Below are 17,170 nucleotides of genomic sequence, written 5' to 3'. Positions count from 1 at the left end.
TGGTCAGACTATTTTACATTTTTTTAAATGTATTACACTATAAAATTGCCTCCTATTGGACCTTTAGAAACATTAAAACAAATTAAGTCACTGATTGGATTGATATGGGACACATTTACCTAATCAGCTGCCATCATGTGGCAGGGTTCATAAGGTAAATTTTGTTGTCAAACGATACGTCGCTTACTGTAACTAGACAGTACACCTGCAAAATGTCAGAAAGGAAATACGATAGCAGAGAACGAAAAAGAAAAGCACAACAACTGAAAGAACAGTGGGACCAAGATCTACTAAAGAAAATATCTTAAATTGACAGGATTTCTCAAGGTTGCAGACTCTTCTTCTGTTCCTGCAGCTTTTTTTCCTGATAAAGCGTGATTAATAATGTTGGGGGCCCAAACAAACAGTAGCCTAGTGGCCCATGACCACCTTAATCCGCCACTGCATATGTCTATTGTTAAGACTATTTGATAATAAATAAAGTTTTTTTTTTTTAAATTAGGTGATAATAATAAAAAAAAAGAGGAGGATTCTGGCAGGGGTCAGTGAAGATGATGGAGAGGTACGCAGATTCCGTGGCGATGACAATCCTAGGGGGAAGGAAATCTTCCGTCATTGTCTGTCATGTTTTTTTCCCCGTGCTCTGTGTCCGTTTGTCTGGGAGTTGGTGGGCGTGGCTATCCCCCTGCAGGCTGTTCCAGGTGAACATCAACATCATTAATAATTTTGCTTATCACCTCCCTTCCCTGTTCTAGATTATCAAATTGTTTATTCACTCTGAATCACTGGGCACGTTTTGGAGAGCTCACCACCACCCAGCCCCTGTGCACTTTGCACTGTATATGCTGAAATCTCATTGGCCCTAGATCTGATAAGTTGTTGGTGAAGTTCATCGACACATGGCAAGGACAAACGCTGCTTAATCAATGATGACAGCTAATCTACTGATTTAGGACCAGTTTGTAATTTCCAGCTACTACAGTAATGGTAGGATTGTGACTGTAAGAATGGATCTCTGGTCAGCAAATGTGTCTTAAATGGCACACATGCGCAGGCCACCAATAATACAACAATAATGAAAAGATAACATGTGCTATGCATATGGATACATCCACTGTTAAGCAGCCTTACTGACTGAGGGAAGAGGCAATTTGTCTAGTTTTTTTTCCCATTGTCCAGTTGCCATTGTTTCAAAGGTGATTGGAGTGATCTTACGCAGACGCCATAAAACAGATTGTTCAGAAGTTATGTGCTGTTAAGTTTGTGGTTTTCTGTTTTATATCCATTCTGCAGCTGTGGTGTGTAGCCCTGTTGATTGTCTGCTGAGAACTTATGTAACCCTGTGCTTCTAATGAACGCCGCCATGTGTCCAAAAATAATACCGCAAGATGTTTGTTAACTACACACTGTCATGCCAACAATTAACATAAATGGCTCCTATACTAACCAATGCATAGAATCTAGGCAATGCTCTGTACAACTGACCTTGATTCAGCCAGGATCAACTAGACCTGTTCTCAATAACTGAGTACAAGACAATTTTGAGTCCAACAAGGCACGAGACCAAGACCTGTGCAAGACTTCAAAAAAGTTGAGTCCAGCTTTTTCTGTTGCTTTACAACAACAGAAGACCATGAACAAATGTTCAGTTTATTCCATCCATCCATAACGGCTTGTCACGGGGGGCTGAAACCAATCCTAGCTGACATCGGGCGTGAGGCGGGTACCACGCCAGTCTATTGAAGAGCACATAGAGACAGACAACCATTCACACTCACACCTACAGGCTATTTAGAATAATCAATTAACCTAACACGTGCATGTCTTTGGATTCGAACCAGCAACCCTCTTGCTGTGAGGTGACAGTGTTAACCACCATACCACTCTGCCGCCCAATTCATTCCTATGAAGTGAAAAAAGATAATAAAGGGGCACAAGGTAAGAAGTATTGAGTCAAGGTTATTTCGCAAAAATACTGGGAGCAGGACCGAAACAGAGAAGCAATTCATGACACACAGTGTGGAGAGAAAGTCACAAGATGGAAGAAACAAGAGAGCATGAGTGAGGGGGCCAGTGTCTTGGGCTTTCCTTTTGCAGCAATTAGTGTAAATGTTGAGTAGTTGTGGTAGTTCTGTGCAAAATCTTTGTCCTCTTTACAGCAGTCAGAAGTTGACTAATTACACTCATACAACCCGTCAGAACAGTCAATAGTACGGCGATCAAAGTTCAATAAAGGTTTTGTGCTCATACCAAACTTCTTGAGACGCCTCAGAACATAGTCTCTGTTGGGCTTTCTGAATGCAATTGGGGTTTGAGATTACAGGAAAGTGTCTCGCAGCAAATGCCAAGAAATGTATGTGTGTGCGTGCATGTGTGCGTGCGCATGTGTGTGTGCGTATGTAGCAGTACATTTCCTAAAGCCTTGAAGTCTGAAATGCTCCTGGCTTTCACATTGACAACTAGTTTTTGTCACAACACAAACAACTGAGGCAATTAAGAGAAAAGTATTATTGTGTTTATTCGAAGTTTACAGATGATATACTTTCTTTAAAGGAAGCAAACACATGTACTGTGCAGTGTGTTGATAGATGTAGAATAATAACAGCAACGATATCTTGAAGAACTCAACAGTTGCCATAAACATGGTCATTCTGAAACAAATAGGAGAAAAAAAACAATTATTACACTATCATACAGTTTAGTTTCTAGTGAGTCAAGTACTCAGGATGTTGCTGTTCTCCATGACCCAAAATCTGGTCTGCCAAAAGAAGGGTGTCATTTAAATGGAGAAGAGCTGAGAACAAGGAAACATGTGTATCCTGTGCAGAAGGTAACATCCTGTCAGTTGGAATCTGTTTGATCAATAATCATAGCACATTGCTGCAATAGGCAAAGGCTATTTACATCCTGGTACAAATATTAATGTGTACTATTTGTAACCTGGTTTTTATGTTGTCGCCCATTTTTTTTTTTTTGCCTAAACCTACCCAAGTAGTTTTGTTGTCTAAATCTAACTAAAGTGCAAAAACAATAACAATAATTTAAAATGACATCCCAGGCTGATTTCCAAACATGGTCTCCTGGGTGAGAGCTACCACCACACCAGGGATGAGAGGTCAGGTGTAAATCGCCAAATTGCATGGCAAAGGCTATTTTCAACCAGGTGTAAACAGACACTGTGATATTAATATTACTGCATTGTTTTAACACTGTGGATTGGATCTACACAGAATAGCCACTGCAACAGCAATAACAGGACAATATGTGGCTGTAATTTGATTTTCTTTTTTTCATAATGGGAAAATATTCTTATTATAGAACCATGAAGGTTGTTCAGAAATGCAATTGAATTATTGGTTGGATGTCTTTTTCCCTAATGGTTAGTGGTAAAAACATGATATAAATGGCATCATATGGCAAAAGTCTCTAGTTCACAGTTGAGTTAATGACTCACCACAGCACGACTGTGAAGGGGTCTCTTGTTACTAGATCAAACAGATATATAAAAAGGAAGCAGAAGATTAATGCACAACTACATGAAGCATATTAGAATGTAATTTAAAAGAGCTAGGAACTGTACTGTTCTCACTCCTTCGGGGATTGAAAGCGTTGTGTCGAGAATTGAGTGTCACATTTAACAGTGGTGGTGTTGTTTCTATAGGAAGAGGAAGGAATCCCACAATATTAGATTTTTTTCTGTTATATTATGGTTATGTGATGTAGTAAAGGATCATTGATAATTACTTACAAATAGCCAACACTGAGGTTTGCAGAGTTGCCTTGGTTTCTGTAAGGGTGATAACGCATATTTTATTTACGTTAATTTATATTTTTAAATGATGATTTAGGTGATTTCTTACAATGGTAAAATTGGTTGACATAGGTACCTTGAAAATCTGTTCCAGAATGAATTCCTGTAAGAAAAGTGTTGATGAAATTAAATTGTTAGAACTCTAACAGTGAGAATGGTAAAATCTACAAAAACAATCACCTACCTTGGTTCTCTCACATTTCTCCTCCCGGCATCCTCAGCTCTACTGAAAAGGGTTGTGAACATTAGGCACTTAGTCTTCAGATTAAAAGTGAATGTTTACTTAAGGATGTGCTTACCGGGAAAGTCGGTTCCAAATTGACCCCCTTTATGGAAAGCACAGTGTTACTTCATGTTAATATACAGTAGGCTTACTACTTTGTTCATTATGTAAAACAAGTTTGCCGACATACCGTTTTTCCGGCCTTGGAGGTCTCTGCCTGTCTTCAGGGTTTCTCCTAGATATTTCAATGAATAAAAAATATTTTCATTATAGAACAGATTACAGCTCATCACTGAGTTTATCTCTCATGGTTTGAGACCAACAAAAGAGATTGGTCTTGAGGCAATATTTCAGAAGCTTACCTGGATAATCTGTCCAACAGTGATCTCCTGTTAAAGTTTAAATTGCAGAGACAGAGATTTACATTGCTTTTTGGAGAGAATTCAGGATGTATATGTATGACAAACGAGCCGGCAGAGCACTACGTCCTGTTTGCATCAGTTGATTGACCTCAACTGTTCAATCCAGGCTTCAATCATTGGCTCATGCAGCCCCGGTAATAATCTCCTGACTGAAATCTAGTTATCAATGATGTCGTTTAGGTTTACCTTTTCTCTGGTCGAGGTGGAGGTCTCAGGCAGTCGTTGGAACGCTTCCTGTTGGTTACATTTTTTTTTAATACAAATTATTATTATTATTATTTACGTCCCACAATAATCAATAGCATCAATAGCACCGTTGTTCCCCAACTTCAGTATTTTCACATTTTGAGTAGAGATGTATTTACCTTCTGTAAAAGAACACTCCAATCAGTACAGCTAGGATGATTAGTAACAGGACAAGAGCTGACACTGCAATGGCTGCCGGAGAGCTTGATCCTGGTGATATAGGAACATTTGAGACTCATGCAAATGTACTAAGGAAAATACATCACTTTCAGTGTATGATAGAGATAACCAGGACAGATAAATTATGTGGCTCTAACCCTTCACAGTCAGCTGGACTGTGCTCGCTCGTCGCTTGCCGCGCCAGAAGTCAGCAGTACAGGTGAGACTTCTCATCCCGTCTCCTCCAGCAACCATGAAATTGATCGTGGATGTCGACTGCCAGATGCCCTGCTGTGTCCGGGTGTTTGTAGCCTCACTGGTGAGGTTAGGGACACTCCATGAGAACACTGGAGGGTGTGACTGACATGTGTGTGTCACAGAACAAGAGACAGTAATCGTTGAGCCAGCATCGACTTCTGCAGGAACTGAGGTCATCAATGGTTTTTCTGGGGACGCTTAGCATGTAAGACCAAAATGAGAGTACATTTCCATTAGAAAGCACACACATAAGTAGATGGACATTTTGAAAAAGATGAAGAATTAGTATCGATTTCAGACCTTTCATAATAATAAACACGCAGCTATCGTTGAATCTTAATCTGTTTGTTTCTCTCTCTGCATGGAAACAGAAAGGCCCATTGTCAAAGGGCTTGATGTTATCAATCTCTAGTGAGCAGTCTCCCTCATTCAGGTCTCCTAATATTCTGGTGCGACCCTTGAAATGGTCAACCACATCGGTCTGGGCATTATGGTAGATGATGCCCCCAGTTTTTTTGGACCAGATTCCACGCGTGACTGGCATATCTTCCTGGTACGGGAACTTGCAAGGTATCACCACACAGGAGCCAGGCAGTGCGTTGAATCTGAAAGGGACGTCAGCCGCCTGAACGTGGAACGCTGTATAGAGGGAAACGTAAGCCAAGATTAGATCCCTGTATAAATCCGTCCACTGGTGACATAACATGGATGAGTTTTGAGAGAATTGAAAAGTTCACCCACTGTCATTTTCATATGGATCATATGGTTTCTCGTATTCTGGGGGGGGAAATGACGACAGGCAACTGTCAATTAAATCTTCAAGGGTTATCTCATCATTAGAGCAACAGTTTTGTATTTTGGGAAATAATCTTATTTGCTTTCTTGCAGAGTTAAAGGAACATTGTTTGAGTCCTGCGCCAGCTACAGCCAGCAGTCGGTTGGCTTAGATAATTTTAACATAAAGACTGGAAACAGGGGGAAACAGCTAGCTTGGCTCCGTCAAATGGTATCAAAATCCCCTTAGCAGCACATCTAAAGCTCACTTTATATCACTGTCCTGTTTGTTTAATCCTTTAAAATCAGTGGAGACTGCAGGCCAGGAATAGTCCAGTATACCATTTGTTAAATAGTTATATAGTAGTTGTTTTTGCTCATAGGTTTTTGTACAGATTAAACAAACTCGACATCATACATTTATCAGTGAGCTGTAAAGGTGCCAGAAAGCAGATTTTGTTACATGCAGAAAGCCAAAAAGAAAAGCTTCCAATATGTTGAACAAGTTATTTAAGTGACCAGTGACATGAAGCAACTCACTTTTTATATGAAGAGTTTCATTGTCTGAGGTCTCCCCAGAAGCAAACTGAGCTGTGCAGGTCAAAGATTTACCATCATCCTCAAGAGAACCAATAAAGGTTAGATTCGACAGTGTGTTAAAGGTATTGCTGGAGACCTCTTTGGTTTTTGACAAACTGTACATGTCCTCGTAGTTCCACACGATGGTTGGTTTATTTTTCTTGCACTTGTAGGAAACAGAACAAATGGTAGTCTTTGCCATACCCTCAGTTATCTCGCCTGGACGCTCAGTCATTGTGATTTTATCATATGGACCTAAGCAGAAATGCAAATGGATGGTAAATGGATTTGGAGCTTTCCGATCACTCAACAACACATTCATACTCTGGTTTCATCCTGCTCGGCAGGAAATGATAATCTCATTCTAAATCGAAACAGGAACATTTTCATTCACACATTGTACTCACATTCAACATTCAGCTTGAGCTCACTTGTGGCTTTCTGACCGCCACTGTAGCTTACAGTACACATCACACTCTGGTCCTCCTCTTTTACAGCCCAAGTTCGCTCCATTGTCCTTTCCCAAATCCCATCAGATACGACAGTGTCTGTAATGACATCTTTTCCAGGTATACCATTTAAGGTCAGGATGGGGGGAGAAGAGATACATGTATGGCGCACATTGCAGGACACTGTGCTCTCCTCTCCCACCCTGGGGATACCAATGATGCTCAGCTGCGGTTCCTGTGCATGGTCTATAAAAACAAAGAATTATTATTTGGAAAATAGCCTTTCTTGTAATTTGGATTGGATTTACCAAAAAGGGGGACTGAATGCATCCAAACACTAACCTATAACAATAAGTTGCGAGGTTTTTTCATAGAACTTGAGACCCAGGCTTTGGAAGGAGGTTATAGGGTTCTTGTCTACCCATGGGTAAAGCCTGTCCTGGTTGTGTGACATCTCCAGCCTGTCAATCTTAAGACTGCAATTCCTCTCCCCCACAGATCCAATTAAGCTGGTTATCCCATTAAACTTACTAATCATATTCTGTCTTTCGTCAAATACAGGTGGGTACTTATTGCTCTGAAACAAGTACCATATAACTCGGAGGCCAGCTGGCTGGGAAATAGTGTAGGTGAATGTGCAAGGAATGATGACACATGAGCCTCTCATGCCTGTGATGCTGCCAGGGGTGGTGAAGGACCAACCCCGAGAGAGCATGTTTCCTGTAAAAAGAGGAAACATCTGAGACACAGTTTTTTGTTTGATTTGAATTATTTTTAAAAGCAGGAGGAAGTGAAAGAATCCAATATGTCATGAGAAAAAAAAAAGAGAAAAAGTATTAAATTACTTGTTTTCTTTGAAGTAAGAGATACACAAGTAAACACTGCAGCACTTATAGAGGGTTGGGAAAATGTAGTTCATTTAACCGAGGTTCAGGAAAAAGACCATATCCCTCTTCCTTCACTAATTCTACCACCCTGGCCTTAGAAAATTAAACAACCCAGGTCCCATTAAGGCAACACCTGTGTCTCATTAACGCAACCACCTGTGCAACCATATATATATATGTATATATAGATATATATGTATATATATATATACCCAATCTTACCCAAAACCCAGTTTTTCGACCCCTTCTTTGTCCCACCTATATGCAACCCTCACCCCACCTTCTTGCATCCCCCGGCTATTCCTAATTCAACTTTTCAAAATCGTACAATGGTGTGGTCTTGTCAGTGAAAAGTAAATTACATCGAAAAACATTTCTCTTGCAGTTCTCTTTACTTACTCTTGACCCGTAGGGTGATGCTCTTTTCCTGCCTTTGTCCCCCATTGAATCGTGCATAACATATCAGAGATCGTCCATGGTCTTCAGCTGATGCTTTGAATGTCAGCGTGGAGACAGTCCTCCACATAGTGGTTCCACTCTTACTGGTATCAGTGTAGGCTGACATGCCACCATAGTTCCATGACAGAGTTGGTATATGTTTTGAGCATGTGTATGAGGCGGTGCAGATGACTTTGCTTGCCTGTCCCTCAAGAAATCCGTCTGATATAGAGCTGATAGTCAAAGGTGAAAAAGAGCCTGAGACACAAATGATATATGTTAACATTTTTAGGTCAATATAAAAGAAAACAGGTTTTATTCTTGCATATTCATCACCTACATTCTGCATTCAAGATTTCAGTGGCTGTTGCAGTGAGTCCGCCCCTGTGTCGGACGGAGCACTGCACAGTTTGGTGGTCTCTCTCTATGTTCAGTGTGGTTCTCAAGGTGGTTTTGGATGTTCCATCAGACATGGAGCCATGAGTTAGACTGTGGCTTTGCAGGGGGATGTTGAGACTCAGAGTCGGGGGATAAGTGGGGCAGGTGTGATAAACAGTGCATTGCACTGTCACGGACTGTCCAACCTTCATGTTTCCAGAGATCATTATATTTGGTGTCTCTGCTCTGTCTTTACAAAAGAAATATGAGCAGTTATTGAGAAAAAATTATAAATATCCATCTAAAAATGTATCTTTTTCTAAGCTTGCATGATTACTTACTCACAACTTCAATTTTTACAGTTGTATCATAGAAAGCGTGTGTGTATTTCCCAATGTTCTCTGGATCTATCCAGGGGTAAATCTTCTGTCTGTGGTGAGACCACGTCACTGGGTTGATTTCAAGACTGCATTTCTTCTCGTATGAAGAAGTAAATGCCCGTGTTTTTCCATAAAATATGTTGATGACAGATCTTGGGTACCATCTGTCATAAACTACAGGATATCCTTGGCTCACATACTGGTACCAAACCACGCGATCTGGTCTTTTAGGTGGATAATGATAGTAGTCAAAAGTGCAAGGGATGACAAGGCAGGAACCCACCAATCCTTTGATATGGCTTGGGATATTTACATGCCAAGCCCTAGAACCACAGAAGATGTATCCTGCAAGAGCAACAATATGCATTTAAAGACATTAAAATGTAATGTTTATATACTTAAAAAAAAAAAATTCAGAATGACATTACCTAGAACACTGATGCTCAGGAGAAAATGGGTAAATCCGGACATCTTGTAAATGGTTACAAACCTAAAATATGTACAAATCATGTTGGAAAGAAAAAAACATAGAATACATAGCTCCAGAAAATTTAAAATTATATTCATCCTACGGCTCCAATGTTAAAGGGGTAGTCAAGTCAAGTTAATATTGAATTTCAGTTCAAAACACTATACTTACTTAGCAAACTAAGTATTAAAAAGTATTCAACCAGAACAGGGTTTTGGAGAATAAAAAAGGAAAAACAAACATAAATAGCCCAAATAGCATATGATTCCATACAACTAATAAATAATACCAACACAATAACTTCATGTGTATATAGTGGAAATAAAATGACAATTCATCTTTTATGTATTCATTTTAAATATCAAACACAATGTACACCTTATGTAGAATAAACCTGGTAAAAAAATAGGCAGCAATGACACGAGTTGATGACAAAGCAGCATATGAAATACATACAGGTAAGTAATGAGATACATGGTTTTAAAGAAAACCATAGAAATGCCATAGATAACAATAAAAACAACATAAAATTGTAAAAATAAACAAACAAAAAAACCTCATTGATGTAAAGCAGGTTATTTTAATGTTTTAGATTTAGGCCATTCTGTGTTTCCTGGCATCAAAACGCAGAACAAGGAAAGCTTTGCCTTCAAGAAAAACATTCAGAATTCTAGAAAGCTCCCATGTAAGCTCATTTTAAAAAGCTAAATCATCAGATATCTTATTTCGTGTTGTCAAATTTTAGATACGACAAAGGCATATTTGATTCTAAATTGTACAACAGACAGATTTGTTTTAGCAACATGTTAGCAGAATGTTTTCCCGTATAACCTACTTAAATAAGTGTCTTCACTTTCTAATAAAATCCAAAGTATGTGCTATTTTCTGTCAGCAACTACATTTTGAGGAAGCCATTAATATCACAAGAGATAGATACATTTATTTTTTGATACATATATTCCAAATACAACATTTCAGCATATAAACTAATACCTAAGTTGTAAAATACAAGAAAAAAAGAACGCTTCTTTCTGTATACATTTTCTTAAAGATCAGAATGACTTACCTTCAGAATCAGAATATTTGTGAAGACTTTACCCCCCTTTTAAAGTCCCTAACCACTGATCTTTTTATGAAACCTCCTCCTGAATGTGGGCGGAGGCTATAATTTGCCAACCCCATGAGGGCAAAGATGCAGCTTGCTGTGAAAGATATTCTCTATTCTGTAAAAGCCAAATGATTCTAAAAGCATCTTCGGATGTACAAAAAAAATCAATGGACCTCATCAAACTGGGTTCATATGTATTACTGATATCTAGAAAACATTTCAGCTGTCTTTAGATGCAGGACAATAAATTCCTCTTGTTGACAGGAAATGTGATTCTCCAAATATACGTTTTTTTAACCCATCAAAGAGCTTTGTTTTTTTTTCTGTTATATTTTGTGTTAATGACTGTGAGAAATCAGGTTAAACAGATAAACCCATTCCTAAAATGTATAAGCCAACATCACTTGGATTGCTATGCAGTGCACAGTAAAAAAAAAAAAAAAAACAGGATTTAGGAAATTAAAAACAGAGATATTGTCTTTTTTTATATTTGTTTTGTAAAATTAAGCTATCAAATACACCAGCTTATGAGTGAATGAACTATATGTATGTAGATTTTTTTTTTAATTTGACATTTCAGGAAATACAGTTAATACAATTACAGCTAACAGATAGTTTGTTACCTTAGATTAGCATAAAGACTTTAAATGTGTCGAAACAGGTAACACAACCAGTAACAACCAGGTAACACAACCAGTAACAAATAATAGAATAAGCATATTTACCAAACTGTCAAAATATTTTATTTAATTTCATCCCTCTTTATTTTCTTAATTTATTTTATTCATGTAATTTAACCTCAAATCAGGGAGATTACCACAGTATTCATATATAACAAAACAGCAGTCATGAGATGATCTTACTACTAATGATCATTATGAGCTTGATTTGACTTGTAGTTTTGCTTTGTTGTTTGTTTTTCAGATGTTTCCATAGATGTTAAGGTCCACAGTGTTCATGTAATCATCCCTGTCATCAATGTCCTGTGAGAGATTAAGGTCATTAGTGTCACAGATACAGATCGGTTGATAGTGCCACTGTGATTCATTCTTGAGAATACATCCTTTGTGATTTAAAAGTACCTCTTGGTCATTGTAGGATTTCGGCACGCTGAGGGCCATTAAAAACAACAACAACAAAAACAAGAAGACAAAGAAAAAGAATGAAGAGATTGCTGTTCTACAATATATGGTATTTTATCAATTGCTTCAAGAGGAGAAAGTACCTTTTGGGGGACGGGAAGCGAGCCTTGGAGACTTTCTGGTCGGCACAGGATTTTGAATTCACATTTTTGTGCCTGTGGAATAAAAGACATGTCACTATTCAGCTTGGAAACCAACGATTAGCAACTTAAAGTCCCAACTCAAGACACGTTTTAAAGTATGTTAAAACTACTCTGCTATGGTTAATATTTTGTTTAACATGGAAAGCAGAGAGTTGAAAAAAATCTAGAGATGGAGCTGCATGCACATCTAATCTTTCTCCCTCATTGAGAAATTCTGCATCTGGCCTCAGCGCTGCTACTGAGACTCTCCAGTGACTACATTCTAGCTTCTACTCCAGGTTGACGAGCAGGTCTGAGGTGAAAGAGAAGCACGCAAACGGCTCATCCAAATACATCTAAGAAATTCAACCATGGGCCTACATATTTTAGCCGGCTGCAGACAGGAGGCGGCGGGGCAATGGAGCCCCTTGGGCAGATAGATGACTCGCATGCGAGATGAGATGAGGAATCTGTTGTGCAGTTTAAACTACTTTATTCTTGTTTCCGTTGTTTGTTAGCTTGTATCTGGCAGTGTTTTCTCTCTTTGTACTGTCCACTCTGACCTGTAGGTTTCATAATTCTTTGCCTGTGTTGTGTCAAAGTCGTTTCCTTGTCGAAAAGTGTTCCTGTATTAGACAGGGATTGGTTTACAAATTAGAGATGTATCAACCAGGCCCGGAGTGGCTAATCGGGAGGACCGGGACAATTCCCGGTGGGCCGGTCTGACTTTTGGGCCGCGAGGGCCGGTGTTCAATTATATTTATTTTGTGCGGTGTTCAGTCATGGCACTGAGTGGAGTGGGTATCACGTGTATGCTGTTACCGCTGTCGCTGGTCATATCAGGGAGCTGGCGGTCTGTTAGATCATGCCAATGAAACTGGGACGCGGACGCAGGTTAAGGGCACGCCCACCAACAAGACACAGACGCAGACGCAGCCTGATGTAACGTACGTGTCGTGCACTAGTCCGCACACTTTAGTGGTGTTTGCCTAGCTCCAACCACAGATGTACAAGGAAAATAATAACCCAAAATGGAAAATAAAAAGAGCAAGGGTGGCGCAGAAAAAGCGAGGATTAAAAAGAGAAAAGCCCTGGAGACAGATGCAGCCAAATGTGCAAAAATTGGCAACTCTCCTCTCACACTCGGTGACAGCGCCTGGCAGCGCGCAAATTCTCGGTGACAGCGTCTTATAACGTTCATATAATAGTATAATATAATTTTATATATAATATCACGGCCGTAGCACGAGGAGCTCTCGTAGGGATTGGGCTTCGCGGGGTTTGTTTACCGGCCTTGTGTGGAACGCGGAAGGCCGGTTCCACACAAGACTGGATTTTTTTTTATTACTGGAAAAAAATAATACAAAATAACTCGGTGTTGGCCTCAACCACTGGTAATACCGCATACCGCGGCAACCCTGAATGTTACTAATAATTGGCATAATAATTTCTTATAGCCTGTCTAACCTAACGTTACATAATTTAAATAATATTATGATGCAACGCCACATAACTGGCCACAAACTTTAGGGGATTCGTAGCCCCTCAGATACAAGATGCATCACCAAGCACCAGCCATCAGCCCACAGGTCCAGAGTGTGCAGGTAGGATTGCTCATTAAGTGAATATAATTAGAATTAATATAATGAAGAGTATGGTGTAGACCTAGCCTGGTCCTACCAGACTCGTACTTCATTTCATTTGCACAGAGAGTCTGGACCTACTCAATTGATAGACTTTAACTAACTTGGAAGGCAGGTGTCTGTTGAAATTTAAAACTATTGGATCTGCCCAGTGCCACTCTGGATCTGCCATAACCAGTCGCTAACGTTTGGCCGGGAATCACGTTGCACGCAGGCTGTAAACAAACCAAACACTGCATGAAGATGTAAACGAGAGCTGATTGGACCCAGATTGCAATTGATGATGATAGAGGATTCAGCACTACAATAATGAAACTGACTTGAATTTTTGACTTGAAAAAGGGGAGATTTGTGACGGGATTTATGAACATTTTTATGATTTAGAGTCAGAGGCAGAGCCAGGAGCCAGTGGTGAGGAAGAAACAGGTGAGCTAGTGTGTGAACAAGCAAGCATCAGTTCCAATAAAACCACTTTCTATGCCCCAATGATAGTAGTGGCCCGTTATACTTTTGATCATAAGTAATAGTAAGAATTACAGTAGGAATTACAAGGCTTTAGAGAACAGTGCGCTATTGTATGCTTAACATATAAAGTTATAATTACATTATTTTAATATAATAGGCCGTGATCTAAAGTGGGCCGGTCTGAGGTATGAAACTCCAGGGCTGAAAATGAGTCCCACTCCGGCCCTGGTATCAACTGAGCTTGCCCAGGTTACCCTTGAACCTCAAACGTCTGACAAGTGCACATACATCCTTCTCTTTGCTCAGAAGTCACTATAGTATAGGGATTTTAGTTTTCCTATGTTTAACACACTTACATATGACCAAAATCCTCTGTGTCCCCTTTAGGTCTTCTGTTATGGAAAAAATGCAATAAACATCATTTACAGTTTTATACAGAAAAATAATACAAAGAAACAAATAAAATGCATTGGAAAAACGTATGTTTGATTTAACTGTGAAAACTAAAGTGTGAAAATAGGCTTATCAGTGATAACAGACACGTTAAATGGTTTTCATGTCTCACCTTGAAAATCTGCTCCAAATAGACCTTCTGCAAAAAAAGAGGAATAGAAACAACGCAAATGTTGTGAGGCACACAAATAAAAGCATAGATCTTATCAAGACGCCAAAAAAGCAACACAGCTCTGCACACTATGCAAATGACAGTGAAGCCATTTAGCAGTATTTACAAAGCTGCAGAGGGAAGTAAAACTAAAGTCATTAAAATAACATAGACTGTTTGAAAAGATTAAGACCTTTGATCAAAACGAGATGGTCCTGGGTCGTCAGAACGATTCCTGAAAATTCCACGGATTAAATTACACATCAGTGCAATTAAAGACTTGTATGAGATGGAAAAATAATGACAAACACTTTTTTTCCCTCACCTGCGAGTCATCCTGGACAGCCGGTTCCACATGCTAAATACAATGCATGATACAGAAAATAAATAGCAAACATTGAAATCACTTTTGTATGATAAACTAAATCTGCTTTACAACATTTTTACCTGCCATCCCCACTTTGGAGCTCTGCAATGCGTTTCCTTGAGGAGACAGAAAACAATATAGTTTTATTGGGGAACACATACTGTACACAAATGTATTAAACATAGGAACATGCGCCAGATAATATTTGTATTTCCTAACTGATGTGCTCTGTCAGTCAGTTAATGTTAGAATACAACTCACTTGTATCTTTTCACCATTAAAATGCAGAAGACTGCAAAGATCACAGCTGTACCAATCGCCACCACTGTGGGAATGATGATGTGGTTATAGTTGTCTGTACCTGCAGATAGACAGAGCCAAAGATAAAGGCCTTTCTTCCTTTGAATTACACAAATGGGAACTTGGACATCCTCAAAATTTCAACATCAGGGAGAAAATATCTCACGTTTTACATAGAGTTTCAATGTCGAAGAGGAGGTCATCCCGCCGTTAAACTGTGCTGTGCAGGTGATCTCACTGTGGTCGTCCTTCTCCTCAGGAATGAACGTCAGGATGGACTGTGCCTCCCAGTAGCCAAAACGAACTTCTTTGTGGACCTCATTTGCCTCATCTGCTGTGCCTCTGCTCCATGTGAGTTTAGGCACATGGGAGGGGCAGGTATGGGTGACTGAACAGGTGACAGTGTAGGGTCTTCCTTGAATGGCCGTCTTTGGGGGAATCAGTGTAGGTTTCATAGGATCAGCTAGAAATATAAAAAGGCAGTAAACAAGTCAAGCAAGAGATAAATCATTGTGAGATAGAAAAAATTGATATTGACATAGAAAGTCGTGGACATACGGAGCATTCTAAACGTGACACAATCCTCCACAAAGGAGAACTTGTCACCGGTGTTCTCTGTTCCTACTAATTCAATCCGGAAACAGAAAGGGCCGTTGTCATGATCTTTAATGTCAAGAATTTCTAAGGTGCAGTTGCCCTGACCCAAATGTCCCAACAACTTTGTGCGGCCCCTAAAGTTTTCCAAGACTTGCGTGTTATCCTGGTAATAGATGCGTTGATTTCGATCATTTGAATGTTGCCAGATCCCTCTGAGTCTGGAGGTGGGCAGGTTTTCTTTAGGATGGGTGAATGAACAGGGAACCACAACACAGGAAGTGACCAGGGTGTCAAGCTCTTTTACAACACTCGCCCTCCATTCTCCGGTAAACACAGGGCTGCTAAGGGCTGAAAGACAGTGATGGAAGTGACAAAGGAAGAAATTACTTCTCTTTTGATGCTTTTGTTGAAAAAGGGTGTATGTAGCAATGAGATCGAAAATAGAGAGGTGACTTATTATATTACCTGCTAAAATCAGACAGAATATCATCATCTTGCTGTCTTTGTTCATACGTCTCAGAGGTTTTGGTGAGAGGTTTAGGCTGAATAAAAAGAAACTAAAAACAAAATCATAAGCACTACCTACTCCCCCTGTATGCAAATTACAGCAAGGTTGTGTGGAACTTTTTAAAACCACACTAAGCTGAACATGCTAGAACCATTTATTTATACAGTAAATCTACGTATTATTAATGTCCTCACACAGAATATACACATCTGAAACAACACATAATGCATTATCAAATGTTTTCACCAAAAGTAAATAGCAGTTTCCTTCATATATGAATTGCCTGTACTCTTCTCTAGTCATTCTCATGGATTTTTTGACAAAGTTGCACACAAAAATAAGGATGATAAATAACATATTCAAAAGAAACCTTCAAAATGAGACAAATGTAGCAAACCAACATTCATTGGATGGGCTGTTGTACCATAATTAAGTATAACGTAGAGTTCTTACCTGATGAAGCTGCCGTCTGGCTCGTATGATGACATGAGGTGTGGATTTCTGCAGTTGAGTTGACAAAGATATGAACTCTAGAGGCAACAGAAAAAACTGCAGGTCACATTTGAAACTAAATTAGGTTTGATTCTTTGTGTGTGGAAGGTGAATGTAGATGTAGTTGAGGCAGTAGCAGTGGAGTTAATGGTGTGAAAAGCAGGGGTGGTCTCTTATTTACAGCGGCAGCAAATCTAAGATTGAGATTTTCATTTCAGTCAAGAATCCATCAGGGATCTGCCACAGATCTACATGGGTCCTGTCACGGCACTTCTACATGGCTGCATTTGTATGTGCGTGATATCATAGTTATAGACCTTGTTATGGGAATTATTGTGTTAAAACACTT

The 17,170-nt window shown here is 39.4% G+C and overlaps 1 protein-coding gene across 3 annotated transcripts; it reads right to left on the bottom strand.

Moving 5' to 3' along the window:
- Positions 1–2,499: 2,499 nt before the first annotated feature.
- On the bottom strand, positions 2,500–16,894 carry LOC310950508 (uncharacterized protein). 3 transcript variants are annotated; one of them, XM_083918353.1, is made up of 21 exons: positions 9,433–11,484; positions 8,966–9,349; positions 8,587–8,874; positions 8,208–8,504; positions 7,264–7,641; positions 6,880–7,167; positions 6,434–6,727; positions 5,861–5,896; positions 5,420–5,758; positions 5,020–5,316; positions 4,822–4,912; positions 4,643–4,690; positions 4,397–4,423; positions 4,225–4,269; positions 4,111–4,137; positions 3,996–4,037; positions 3,888–3,914; positions 3,749–3,787; positions 3,590–3,655; positions 3,455–3,485; positions 2,500–2,651 (listed from the first exon to the last, which is right to left on the bottom strand). In XM_083918353.1, exons 1-21 carry the CDS (start codon positions 9,569–9,571, stop codon positions 2,625–2,627), a joined length of 3,210 nt encoding a protein of 1,069 aa, XP_083774479.1. In that variant the 5' UTR covers positions 9,572–11,484; the 3' UTR covers positions 2,500–2,624. The 3 variants fall into 3 exon arrangements, 2 of the variants coding, with proteins under 2 accessions (XP_083774479.1, XP_083774480.1); XM_083918354.1 differs by having other exon boundaries at positions 3,996–4,034; XR_014593296.1 differs by lacking the exons at positions 2,500–2,651; positions 3,455–3,485; positions 3,590–3,655; ... (14 more) ...; positions 8,208–8,504; positions 8,587–8,874 and adding exons at positions 11,664–11,691; positions 11,807–11,878; positions 14,310–14,345; ... (7 more) ...; positions 16,287–16,378; positions 16,783–16,894 and having other exon boundaries at positions 9,216–9,349; positions 9,433–11,564.
- Between the last annotated feature and the right edge of the window lie 276 nt (positions 16,895–17,170).

Source organism: Echiichthys vipera (genome assembly GCF_963691815.1).
Source record: "Echiichthys vipera genome assembly, chromosome: 8".
NCBI classification, from domain to species: Eukaryota; Metazoa; Chordata; class Actinopteri; order Perciformes; family Trachinidae; genus Echiichthys; species Echiichthys vipera.
Note: the sequence above shows the minus strand (reverse complement) of the source record. Positions and strands in the feature narration are given on the sequence as shown.

Bases quoted from the DNA above. Each gene is read 5' to 3' on its own strand.
- LOC310950508 (XM_083918353.1), bottom strand. From the start codon at position 9,571: ATGAATATAATTTTAAATTTTCTGGAGCTATGTATTCTATGTTTTTTT. The intron at 4,038-4,110 runs GTAAGCACATCC...AACCCTTTTCAG, and splicing joins ATTTGGAACCGACTTTCCCG to TAGAGCTGAGGATGCCGGGA. The intron at 2,652-3,454 runs GTGAGTCATTAA...TATTTGTTTCAG, and splicing joins CCCTTCACAGTCGTGCTGTG to AATGACCATGTTTATGGCAA.